This window comes from Nanorana parkeri, unplaced genomic scaffold (genome assembly GCF_000935625.1).
Source record: "Nanorana parkeri isolate BGI_ZX_2015 unplaced genomic scaffold, ASM93562v1 scaffold197, whole genome shotgun sequence".
Classification (NCBI taxonomy): domain Eukaryota; kingdom Metazoa; phylum Chordata; class Amphibia; order Anura; family Dicroglossidae; genus Nanorana; species Nanorana parkeri.
Genome location: NW_017306465.1, coordinates 1118740 through 1132161, shown reverse-complemented (window position 1 = coordinate 1132161; position 13422 = coordinate 1118740). Strand labels below are relative to the sequence as shown.

Sequence of the window (13422 nt, the reverse complement as noted above, 5' to 3'; positions counted from 1 at the left end):
ATGGGGGGATATTCCCCAGGGTAAGGCAAAAACATTTCCCCCAGAACTGTAGATTGGACCTTTGACAGCCAGATCCATAAAATATTAGCACCACGAAAAATATTGATGTGACCAGAATGTACAAAAAGATAAAAAAAGTACCAACATTTTTTCAGTAGCCAAGCAATCTACACACATCATATGGCATGATAACCATGGTGCCTGCTAAACAGGACCGTGGATGGATTGGCGCTTCGAAACATACTCTACTTTTGGGAAAACAAGTGTAAAAAAGCTCTAGGTAGCTCACAAGAAGCAAAAGTGAAAGGGGCAGGTCTTCAGCTTACATTCTATAAGAATTGCAGACGCTGCTAAGCATTTAATATGAGTCTTTGACGGAGCGAGCTGACATACACAAACTGAGCATGTCAATCTTCGGGCTCTCCTTCCAGAAGGTCCCCATGGCTCTTGGTCACACGAGGAGGTGCCAAAAACTCTGCAGAGATAAGCTGTCACTGTCTGCTCAGGCAGAGACAGTTAACTGGCCGCACAGCAGCCTATGAAACGAAACACTGTGCTTTCCATGCACAGCACCAGAAACTGGCGACGTTCACAGCAAGGACAACGAACTGGTCCCACAAAAGCCCTTTGGATACCAGGGAAACTTGGGACGAGGTTGCAGAAGATCCGAAGTCTTCTAATAGGCAATGTTTTTGGGGCACCAGGGAGTATCTGGATACAGTAGACAATGGACGGAGCGAAACCTGCAAAGAGGACAGGATGTTTAGAGACTTGGAAATTTTATTAACAGGATTTAGATTTAAAAAAAAAAAGTCTAAGAGCTTCTTAAGAAAGCAATGATGGTGAATCCTTACCTTGATGGATCGTCCTCAACTGAAAAGGCTCCCTTCATGAGGATTGCATTTCTCTTGTTTTCAAACATTCCGTAACTCAGTGTCACCTGGGTAAAAGAAAAAAAAAATTAAGTATTTGTAAGAAATTATTTCTACATCTTTCTAGCATAAGAACATCCCAACCTTTACCCCAATTATCCTTAAAAAGTCCCCCTATTATGAATAGAACATTGCAAAAATGTCAGTCCCTATGTTTAGAAAAAAACAAAAGGCTCAGTATACTGGGAACTGATCTTACCTGATTTGGGATTTCACTTTGAGGAACTTGGTGCAGGTTTTCCAGATGAGAATGGAAGAGGTTGCTTCGTATTAGTTTCACTCCAAGAACAGACTCAATGATATAACCAATGGTGCAGTCATCGGGAAGTCGGATTTTCTCAGCTGTGTTCATAAAGTGTCCCCCACTGCCAAAGAAAAGCAAACTGTTCAATAAACTGCCAATCAAAGCCCAGATCATTACTCATAAGATCCATGTTTATCTGCTACTCTACTGTCCAATCAAACAGTGCCCAGTAAGGGTGCTCTCATTCCATAGAGGAGATGCCAACTGATTGATCTTAGTCATGAAGTCAATCCTCAGTAATAAAGTAAACCTAAATCAATGAAGGAGCCAAGAAGAGGCTTATAAAGCTAATTAAGGCAACAGCAGGTATCTAGTGGTGTCTTCTTAGGTCATTTACTTTGATATGCCAAAATGTTTGTAAAAAGGACTGCAATATAAAATGCCATGTTTCATAATTCACTTCTTGTGAGGCAATAATGACTAGAGCCAATTAAAAATTCTCCTGTTTCCCAATCAGTATCCTCAACTGGTTAACAATATGTAATAGCAAAAAGTTTCTAATAGAATCCAGCTCCTCCAGTGGCAAACCAGAAGTTGACAGGGCGCTGTGTAAAAAAAAAAAATATATAAAATCATTAGATAACCCAAATAAGATGGAAACAAGAGGACAAAATGGCAGCTCAGTTCCACCCAGCTTTTGAGAACCTCTAAGCAGACCTCCCCTACTTACCATTTTGCTTTCACTGATTCTCTCAGTTGCTTGGATAGGCCGATCTAAGCTTGGCTTCCCAATATAGACATCGTTTGTATGAGAGTAACGGGACAACAGTTTAATCAGAGTCTTGACATTGACGTAATTGTCATCGTCCACATGGCAGAACCATCTAAAAAAGAAAAAAGGAACATAAGATATAGCCACATACTGTATATTTCCCTAGAACTTAATGCATGTACAAATGTACTTTGTATTATGCCAATTCTCTGATACTTACTTCATATTGGACTCTATGAATTTGTCGTACTCGACGGCCATTTTACAGGACAAGGCTTGGCGGCTGTGAGCAGCAGAGCAGTTTGTGCTGATAACATTATCTGTAAGGGATAGAAATACACGATCAATATACAATAGCCTAAAGTACATAGCTGTGCAATGCAAAGAGATTTTGGGCGAATGGCAGCCCTTGCTGGCAATGGGTTAATACAGCTGCTGGGGTTGACAGTATAAGGTTACAGTATAGGATAGCATATAACACTGGGGGAGGGAAGCAGCAGATAGAATGGGCCATTGTCATTTTACCGGGGGAGGGGAAAACATGCTAGCTTTGGGAGTGAGCATGTGAAAGGGTTAATAATTACAAGCCCCCCCAACCCCCCATTTTTTTTTTTAAAGAGATCCCTTCCCATTGAGTATGCACTTTCCCAGATCAGGCCACCTGTTACTGGCTGTGCTCTCTCAATAGACGCTGTATAAAGAGTCTGAATAGAAATCATTTACATGAGAAGGATCAAGGCTGTGACCCAGACTCAATGGGGGAATAAAAAATACACACGCCACATTAGCAAGAGACCCACCCCACTGCTGGTGTTCCACCCTTCCCTCTCCATAATGGTTTATTCCTAGCTACTGCTTAAGCTTGCTCCTCGACAGTCTAGTTAAAAGGTCTTAACAATAGAAGAGGGGGTAAAATACAGTACAAAGGACCTACAGCACAGGGGGAACATCCTTTGTCAGGCCTATTCACGACACAAAACTCCATGCTGCTTAACCAAGTTGTCCTAACCCCACAGAACAGGGGCAAGCTTTAAATATGTTAACCAAATAAACTGTTTGAAGCCCCTTTAAGGTTAGAAAGACAAAGGAAATCAAATGATTGATCCCAAACTGAGCAATTATTAAATATCTTCAAGAAAACACTTGAATGCAACACTAATGCCCTCTTTTCTGATTTTGTTTAATTCATCTCAATAGAAGCCTGGGTTTAAGTAGTTACCAGCGTAATGTTTTTTTTTATAGCTTGCTTGTATGTAAAATAATATTCGAAAGTAAAAGTGGATTATGCAACAAATGGAAGGGATTTAAGACTTAATCCTCACCTGTCTTTTTCTGTAGCTCTTCGTCCTCCCCATCTGTGAAGATGAAAGTCTGAAAGATACAAAGGAGATAAAAGGCACATTACATTTCTGTGGTCGGGATTGCACCTGGGACACTTATACAAATAGGATACAGAAAGGCAGATGGTTAAAGGACAGAGCATATAATTTGCAGCTACCCCGATCAAATCCATGACCAGCTCCTTTTGTGTGAGGATTCTTGGAGTGCGACAGCTGTGTTGGGTAAAAAGTCTAAAGCCCTCCCTGAGGCTTGTAAATGGAGATGGTATTATAAGACTGGCATGTTGAAGGAAGCAAGAGTTTACTGCACTGCTACTCATGGGTCTTCTCGATACAAGGCCCATGAGTGACTCTTTCACTGGACCATTTGGATCTACTTGCCTTGAGCTAGGTGTCCACCATTGGACTATATAGCCAAGGCAAGTTGATAAAATGCTCCAGTGGAAAAGGCACTCACAGGTCTTGTATTGAGAAGACCCACTGGACTAATATATATATATATATATCAGTAATAGATTTGAATTGGCTACTATTGCATACTAAGCTTTACAGGTTACGCTATTGGTTTCCAATTTCACTTACAGGGTTATTCACAAAAGGGTGAAGAGTTTGGAGAAGGCAGGAGAAGTGAACAATCTAGGCTAAAATGTACCGATTTGGAAAAATTCTCCAATTCAGCTCACTTTCCAGTCCACTTCTCCTGCTGCTCACAACTCTTCACCCTTTTGTGACTAACCCCGTTAGTTTTATTCCCTTAGCTGATATATTTATAAACCTAGCTACAAACGTTGACATAATTTTATATTTAATAGTAAAAGGCAACTACCATGTAAAATTGCACGCTTGAAAAGATACATGATCCCTACTGTTCTTTTATGTGATGCTCATAATAACAGCTGTTTTTGTGGCACGAGTCTTGGATGTGTTCGACCTGCCACGTATCAGAGGGTGGTACTGTACCAACCTTTGCATCTGCCGGATGCTTTAGCTTTGCTTCCAAATGCTTTACTTTGTTTTCCTCACGTACGCACGCCCACCGCTATTCCTATGTAACTCTATAGCATTGAAAACCATTGCAGCTTTTGGGCCCGTAGAGCTGGGGGTTACCTTGGTAAGTCCTGCTCACTTTTACCTTCCCCACCTGCCTGACCGCCGTCCCTTATTGACACAGCCAATGCTTGGCAGATTTCGTCTGTCTTTGTGGTTATGTCTGTTTGCTTTTATTGTAGTAAGGAGCAAGATTTTCACAAAACAATTCAAAAAATAAAAACAAAAAGAAATCACAAGCCCCGTCAATCAGTTACAGAAGGGAAGAAAGGAAAGACAAGCATGGCATACCACCTGCCTGTTCTAGGTAAAAGAAATAAAGAAAAAAAACAAGACACAAAAGAGGCATAAAAAGAAAGTAAAACACGGCAACAAAGAACAATGCAGGAGGAGGGAAGGGAGGCTAGATACAAAACTGCCGCTGAAGTGGAAGCTCTGCTGTCAAAAGCAATTTATGCCTGTGGTAGGCATTCTAAAGAAGGGAAGAGGGGAAAAGTTGGAAGTCTGTTTCTCGACAATGGGCTAAATGTTGCTGGCTAGCTTTACTCACTGAGCAAGAGTTTAAGCTGAGACGTGTCCTACTTATTAGCATACAGCTGGCCTGGTTAAGCTTGGTGAATTGAAAAGGAGAATAAAAGAAAATGATTGATGTGGCAGCCCTTTTCTCCCTCCCGGTACTCTGGAGGGGGGGTGGGGGACGGACTGGAAAGGGGGCAGCGTGGGTTCAGGATGCTTTAAAAAAAAAAAAAACATTTGGCACAATTGGTCCAAAAAGTCTTTCCGCAAAAAAAAAGCCCTACAAGACCGCGGTGAAGCAGACCATAGCAGTCAATCAGAAATCATCTACTAGTTCCTAGACTGCTCTTTACTCATAAAAGATAAAACCTGATTGGTTAGTGCAAGTTTGCACATTTAGCTTAACCCTGATCTTTTGCGTTGCCTTATTAAATAAGCCAAAAGAGCCAGATGCTGCTTTCTTTGAGGACTACTTCTCAGTGTTTGTAGGCTCTGCGGGGAAGATTGTAAACTTAGACACCCGCAGAGTTATGTGTCATCTACAGGACCAGAAGAAGAATTTGCTTTATGGCGATCATACCTTTCATCTCAGCAGGAGTCAGTTTTGGGACTATAAATAGATTGCAAACTGTTTATTACAGGTCGGGCTGAGCAGTCCCCATCCTCTCCCCTCCTTTGTCCTCCTCAAAGCTCAGAGACAATGGGATGATTCCTGGCCATAAAAGAAGAGTCTCCTCTTTCTATAGAGAGACAGGAAAGAAAAAAAACTCTGGCACCCCCCCTTACTTTATTGGAAATGTACTCCGGAAACTTGTAGCCTGCCTGCCTGCTCCTTGCTCCCTGGGAGGAAGGGACAGTCTGTTTAAAGCCCCAAGTGTCACCTCTTAGAAGATATCTGTGATCGGCAGGATCCCTGGCTCACACCCCTTCCTGCCAGGCCCAAGGAGCCCAGCCAGGAAATTCAATCAATCTCAAACAATTAACCTTTATCTGCTCCCTAGCTACTAACACTACATGGGTCAGACATTCCAGAAGCCTTCTGACACCAGGCTATATTTAACAGTGCCAGATAAGACCATTGATGTGCTGAAAGTAATCCACAATGATCAACCAAAAATTAGAAGCCAAAGATCACTAAAATGCCATCATGCAGGGGTGGACAAATGAGCCAGTCAGTCCAATCCAATAGGAGCCAGCTCCACTGACAGCCTTAAAAATTGGGTGCCGTAGGCTCCTAGGATCTGTCCAGCCCTACTCTAATCTATACTGACCCATGAGATACTACCTTGATGCAGGTCTATCAAGTCAGGGCTGCTGAAAGCGGATATCTGATTGGCTGGAATGGATACAATTTTATTTTGAGGCATATTTTTACTGGAAATCATATTGTTCGGTACATTTTGTGCCCCCCCCCCCCTATTAACTATATAAGAAAACTAAGGTATGACATCCTGGAACAACTGCAGTTCAAGTCCCAGGGCAAAGAGCAAGTGTTGATTGTGGTTTATAAATTCCTCTGAAGTTTTACAACTTCAGTAACAAGTAGGTGACCGTGAATGTCATTATTTCCTCAAGCTGGCTGGAGAGCATAGTGACAAGTGAGGTGCGTAGGAGGGCTGCGTGCTGCAGCCACGTGTTCCTTAATGCTCCATTTACAGAAACTGAGAAGTTTTCATTTGAAACAAGTGAAATTAGTGAGTCCCCACATTTGACCCCAAGCAGACAAGTACTTGTCTCAATTACAGGAACCCTCAACCCATTCGGTTTCAAAACCCATCACCTATCACTGACTCACCATCATGCAGTACAAAAAGGTCTGTCTGCACATTTCTTTGAAACTTCTGCATTTTCCAGGCAGCTTTCGAAATGTGATCTTTATTTTTGGTCACTTCTCTAAGTCTTAGTGCTGGCCACAAAATGCTTTTGTCGCTTAAGCAAAGGGGATTTTACGAAAGAGGAAGCATCATTATACTAAAAATCAACAAACACAGGATGCCAACTCCTTTTGTAACAATATAACAATAGGCAGCTTGCCCAAGTAAAAAAAAAAAAGGTAGATTTTATTTGAAGACTAATAAAACAATACTATCCAATATAATAACTAGAAGTATAGCTGCCTGGGGACGATGGACTTAAACTTCCACAACAGCTGGAGGACTGCAAGCTGCCTGTAACCAATCCTCTAGCCCTGTAATAGCTGATATGTCTAATCTTGAAAGCAATGCATGATATCCAAATTCTGGTGTAATTATGTGTGGGATCATTTCAAATTTGAATTTCGCGCTGTGTTACCAGAAGACAGGTTTGACAAGGTGATTACTACCTGCATCAAGCTGCTTGTCATACCACCTGTCAAACAATCCCTACACGCACAGGTCTACCCAAAATATTGCCTAACCAACCCCGGATCAGGACAAACAGCTTTGCGTTATTGGATGAGTTCCAACCTTCATTACAGTTTAATGAGTTTACGTTATCAACACATTTAAAAAATGCCCTCATTAGCCGATACTGTTTGAATCTGAATGCTCTGTACAAGTAATTGGGGAGTCATTAAGGTTATGAATTGTCTAATAAATCCTAGTAAACTAATTATGGCCAAGTTTATATAAACAGTGCGCTGATCCAAAACTAGTCTGAGTTATAGGTGGATGGGTCAGTTGATGTGGAAATTCAGGGGCAAGTTGCTTATGTCACACTTCAATTATCTATCAATCTACCTATCCGTCCATCCATCTACGATGTAGGAAATCCCATGGCACTACCCTATAGCAGGTGTACAGACCTAAGAACCCCAACCTGCTGAGAACCAATTTCAGAATGGTAGCCACCATCACTGTTGTACCAATACTACATGAACGTTACTTTTGGACCTATTGGGTTTTATAAAAAAACATGATCACAAGGAGTCTACTCAAGACCTCAGACCATAAGTAATTTGGCTTTCTACCAAGATAATTATAGTCCTTCAACTTCTGTCGTATATTGTGACATTCTGCTCTGATGTTCCCCATACCACGCAGGGTTTATATCGATAACAGGTTTGTGATCTAAAATGTAACCAGCATGAAGGTGGGAGTTGCATTTTGCAGTCAGATGTTCTGGTTACCCCCATGTTCTTGCTAGAGGAGGTCACAACCAGTTCTTCCCAGTTCCATCTGATTCTGTTGGACCGTGTACACACTTGTGTTTATACCATAAACAGAAAGCAGAGCTCTATCTGCCTCATCTCTGTTGATATATACACAGAGCCGCACGTCAGGAGCATGTAAGGCACGCCTCTCCAGAGCCGTTACACCTGAGGACAAAACCTGGAAAGGCAGCCTCTGTCTCGTCACTGCCACAGGGGCTGCCAAGGGGTCCCCGACTGTGACTTAGGCAGGTTTAACAAAAGCAGAATGACTGAGTTAAGTGGCGTCACTGCCACCGGGCCTGTCCGGGGGGGCCGTCAGCACCTCAATAGTGTGTTCCATATAGACCTAACCCCTCTGCTGCTGGAGGCAAAGATTTTGCACTGTACTGCTGGAAATTCCATTCCAAGCAGGCAAACTGTGCATGGGGTATGATCACTTGACAAGGCATTTATCTAGGTGAAAAAAAATATATAACAAGCTGTGAAGGAACTGCAAGAGTCAGCATGCTGGACCTTGTAGTTTTACAACTGAAGAAGCTTTTGCAGTAACCTAGCCTACCTGCAGTGTGGAAACCCTGAGCAACCCTCCAGAAAGCAATGCTTCAGCCAATACCAACTAATCCCAGTTGAATAATTGCCCATTTTTGCATTTGGCACGACTGAACCTATATGCAATCCAGGGGTGGACAATTACTATGGAAGTCCGGAGCCAGGCTGTCCAATCCTGCCAGCTGGATTTTTATAGGAGCTAACTCCTTTGACAACAACTAGAGAAAACCTCAAAAGTTAGGTGCCAGCTGTCACTTTAAAGAGCATCGCGACCTGGCTCCTGGGATTTATCCATGCCTACAAAAGGTACATGTAGTACATAAATGTCACAGCCATTCAAACTCCCCTAAGGGCCACCTAATGTTCTCCAATATTAAAAATTATAAATATCTGCAAAAACAAAACAAAAAACGACAAGTATGTCAGCCTAAATTCCAAGCGCAGCCCTTTCGCGGCTTTAGCAATACTTCAGCGCCGAAATGCGAAAATATGATATGTGCCACAGGCGACATGCAGGAGGGAACTCCTGCAGATTGCCTAGCATTGGCTCCTTGCTGCAGAAGACATATTAAGGAAAATGGTTGAAAAAAAAAAAAGGTTTTGTGCGAAAGGTGTTTGGCAACTGTGGGAGGAAAAAAAAAAATCAGCCTGGTCATCGCTAGCAAGGAAAAGTCAATCTTTCGCCAGCTGGGGTGGTCCATGATTTTAATTATCTCCCTTTTACCCCCTTTTTTTTCTATTGTGCGATCAAAATACCCACGAGGAACAATAGAGAGAGGTAACCGTATCGCCCCAGCGTAGACACAGGAAACCTGTCCTATTGTATCTATCAAAGAGACCTTGTCCTCTGCAGCCCTAAATGCATTTTCTCACTGCTCCTCTATAGGAGACTTCAATCAGATAACAGCACCGAAAAAATACTATGCATTAACCCCTACGCTGCCACTGCCCGGGAGTGCAAGGGTTAAACCTCAACACTCCACCGGGTGAACAAACAACCTCATTATCACAAACTTGTGTAAGATTAGGGGGTGGGTGGGTGAATTAACTCTGTTTTGGGTTAAACATTCAATGTTTACTACCCAGGGGCACGCTGGAAGTGAACGAACTGGAATTTCTACTTGCGCCCTAAGGTCCTGGCAAAAGCATCGATTGAGTACATGCTGTTGACAAAACACACAAGTTCATCATTTATTAAAAAGAGGGGAAAAAAAGCAGCGGTTAGACATTTCCGCGTAAGACACTCTTTGGCTAACTGCGGCTTCTTAAAGGGGCCAGCGCAAAAAAGGTGATTGATAGTCAGGTCTTCCTGGGAATTTTTTTTTTTTTTTTTGCTAGGTCCCATTTGCAGTGAAAAAATTCAAAGCCGGACTTTCTTTTGGGCTTGCAAACCTGAACTAAACCTACATTCGTAATGCGGAACAGGATTATCTTGGCCCTCTTTAGTGGAAGCCCTGAGTAGCTGTCAAGGCATCGCTTGAGGAATCTGAGACCGATTTCGCTTGGTCAATATGAAAGCGTAGCCATCCAAGCCTATTCTTAAATGGCTATTTGGGTCACATCTCCCTCAAACGGTTGTCCTTCAAGTACCCCACAAGGACTGTCAGCCTTGTCAAAGGGCCCCCAGAAAGCTTTGCCCTGGTTTAGCAAGCTACCCCCCCCCCCTTCTTTTTATCTTGGGTACTTCCTCGGCCCACATCTCTTAGGCAACCTGACCTGGACACCACCGCGATAGCTTGGACTTAAAGTGTTCCCAGCATAAAAGCTCCTTGCAAGAGACGGCAAAAGCCTTTTCTCTGGCCGTGCAGAAAAGGGGCATTGTTAGCAAACGCTGGGGGACAGCGTGAGAGAACAGGCTCGGTCCCTGGGAACTCAAACAGCCTGCAAGACCAAACAAAACAAAAAGAAACCGAAGAAGAAAGCGCTGGGATCCATTCTCAGGGATGTCATTCTATAGTGCTCATGAAATTTATCCTCGCCCCTCCAATCCTTAACTTCAATGCGTGCGCCATGGACAGAAAAGAAAAAAAAAAAAAAGCAGTTGCACGCATGACAAAAGAATAAACATAAAACACGAGGTATGAATGAAGTCGTTGGCCTTCTGGGTAAAATCCGTATACCCCTGACAAAATTAAAGGTGGCCTACCCAAAACCCAACTTGTTCAATTAAAAAACGCATACAGTAAGCCACTATGTCCAATGTATCAGGAGAATTGCTCATCGGTTACTATGGGTAACGGCACTTAGATGTTACCTTAGTTAAAAAAGAATTGAGATAAAACTTGCAAGGCTTCCTTTGGCAGGAAGCGACAGTATGGCTTTCTTGAATCCTACATACATGCGAGGAGTCCCTTACAGTGCTAACAGCTCTTGTAAACCAGTTGCAAGTCGTAAAAACATACAAGTGAAAAAAAGGAAAATAAATAAAAGAAAAATAAATAAAGAATAGCACCATGGAGCTGTGATTCTGATTGTTTGTGAAGGAACAATGTACAATGTATAGACGAGAGATGTGTATAGAACAATGTTGGTTTCCGGGCAGTACTGTGAATGGAGTCTTGCATACAATGCAATCTCCAGCAGGTCATATAGACAGGGGGAACAATCTGCTCTCTTATCTGCCCTTATATGATCCCATTTCACATTTGACAGGTTAAGTCTGATAACACAAAGTGAATGTCATGCTCCTCCCAGGTCCCTCCTCTCCAGAGGAAAACATATATCATAAGAGGGGATTTAGTACCATGGATAGTCATAGAGAGAATAGCACTACAGACACTCTTTCAGAAATAAAGAGGTGATCGGTTATTGGTTATTCAACATTCTAAAAGGCAATATACAGAGGTTACCCACCTACAGTCATAGGTATGGGGAAATCATTGGATCACAGACTCAATTAAGCATTTGTCTATCTATAAAGCCATCTGTGTATATACCTATCACCCTACCTATTGATCACCTATCTATTGATCAATTAATATTCCTTATCTATAAATCACTGTACATGAGCATTTATCTATTGATCATATATCTATAAATCAGCCATCTATCAATTAATCATCTATCTATAAACCTATTGTTGATCACCTATCTATAGATCTATGTATGTAGTTATCTATCTCTCATCCATCTATACATATATCAATGTATATACCTATCATCTATTGATCGTCTATCAACCATCTTAATGGACACATATTAAGTTTCTTTGATATCATCTAAGGTTCCACTAGTGATACATTGTGATTCATGCCACTGGGGATGTAGAAGCTCCGATGGCACACCGATCGCTATCCTACAACCTAGCGAAGCCTTCTCACCCCTCTAATAATGTAGCATTTTCATCAGATTATAATGATTGTTGCATTTTCTATTACAAGGTAACAGGTTTACAGACAGATGTAGGGGAAGGGGTAAGCAGGGGCACCCCAGGGGGTAGCAGGCTTTGATGAAGCGACAGGCACATGCCTAGGAGGTGTGCAGCCACAATCTGGGAACACCAAGTCAGAGGTGCGAGATGTCTCACCTGCTCCTTGTTCCTGGAGATCCACGTGTCCATGAGCATATCCATCCGGGATCGGTGGAACTTCTTGGTGGTCTTGACGGCTATGAAGACATCTTTAGCCGCGATTTCTTCCACAGGAGACTTGCTGGCAGAGGGGGTGGCCACCTGCTCCACGTCCCTCCTGTCCCGGGTCAGCTGGCTAAAATAAGCCGAGAAGCTCTGGGCATCCTTGGCAGGCTCGGCTGCATCGGGCAGCTCGGGGCCATCAGATCCGGGGAGATCTGATGACTCCAGCTGTCTGTTCTGCTGATCGACCATGAGGACCAGGAGGCAGGTGAGAGTGGCGCCCACCATGGACAGCAGCAGCTTCCTCCCGCAATTCTTCAGCATGGTTGCCGTGTGGGGCGATCGGTCCGATGAGTGAACAGAAGACGCAGACTGTATTGTATCCCACTGTGCTGCAGACACCTCCGAGCGAAGCCCTCCGGTCACTGACACTGTACACACACTGAGGACACAATGCCGCCGACAGGGATTTAAAATCTCCTACTGTACGAGCACGCCCACTGAGGCGGAGGAAAAACATAACCACGCCCACAGCAGCGTTAGCTATAGAGTAGGAGGCTGATCCGGGGGCGTGGTTGGATTGTAGGTCACGCCCCCAGTGGAATCCCATGTGGATATTAATCTGGTTCCCTCAGTGTCACACGTGGGCGGGAGCTGGCCGGGCGAGGACGTGTGGGGACTATGAGCGGAATGCAGGATCAGCTGCCAGATCTTTATTATTTGTTCAATTATCAAATAAAAAAATATAATCTTTTATTATTACATGTTTATAGTGGACCTGTGAACAGCATGGGGACTGTTAATGCCTGTTCGAGTTTACAGTTGTGCAAGAGTATCATGTAGTATTTAAAGGAGAACTCTGGGAAATGAAAAAAACAACCTTACAGAGGGGGTTACCCAAGGGGGATGCAGCCTGGACACAATTAGAGGGAGGGTGACAAAAAAATGACTGACAGTTATTTTGGTGTCACCCCTAAGTTGGGCACTAGGTCAAGGACCGAGAGCCCAACAGCAGCACAAGAGAGGGGGGACCCGGGGGTATACCTGATCCCTCGGGTCAATATCCGCTTCTGTCTTTGGCCGGCAGCAGTGAAGTACATAACTGCATGCCTGATGATGTCACACCACGGACGTCATAAAGCACACACGGCGGCTGCACCCTGGTGCCACTGCTGGGGCTACCCCCATACGGCAAGGGATAAATGTTTGTTTTGTTCTAGAGTTAAAAAATATATATACATACTCACTTGATCCTTGGTCCTGCGGCGGTCAGTGCTCACCTCCCTCCCCCTCTGCTCTGGCATGTCCTCAGGTCTAA

General features: G+C 43.3%; 1 protein-coding gene across 1 annotated transcript; it reads right to left on the bottom strand.

Annotated features, from left to right (window-relative positions):
• Positions 1-86: 86 nt before the first annotated feature.
• On the bottom strand, positions 87-12433 carry LFNG (LFNG O-fucosylpeptide 3-beta-N-acetylglucosaminyltransferase). The gene is made up of 8 exons (XM_018555443.1): positions 12060-12433; positions 3271-3319; positions 2169-2268; positions 1907-2060; positions 1739-1781; positions 1132-1328; positions 855-940; positions 87-743 (listed from the first exon to the last, which is right to left on the bottom strand). The coding sequence occupies exons 1-8, from the start codon at positions 12426-12428 to the stop codon at positions 677-679; spliced, it is 1065 nt and encodes a 354-aa protein (XP_018410945.1). The 5' UTR covers positions 12429-12433; the 3' UTR covers positions 87-676.
• Between the last annotated feature and the right edge of the window lie 989 nt (positions 12434-13422).

Coding starts and splice junctions, on each gene's coding strand:
- LFNG (XM_018555443.1), bottom strand. CDS start 12,428: ATGCTGAAGAATTGCGGGAGGAAGCTGCTGCTGTCCATGGTGGGCGCC. Junction 3,320..12,059: donor TCTCCAGGAACAAGGAGCAG/GTGAGACATCTC, acceptor TGTATCTTTCAG/ACTTTCATCTTCACAGATGG. Junction 744..854: donor GTTGAGGACGATCCATCAAG/GTAAGGATTCAC, acceptor TCCTCTTTGCAG/GTTTCGCTCCGTCCATTGTC.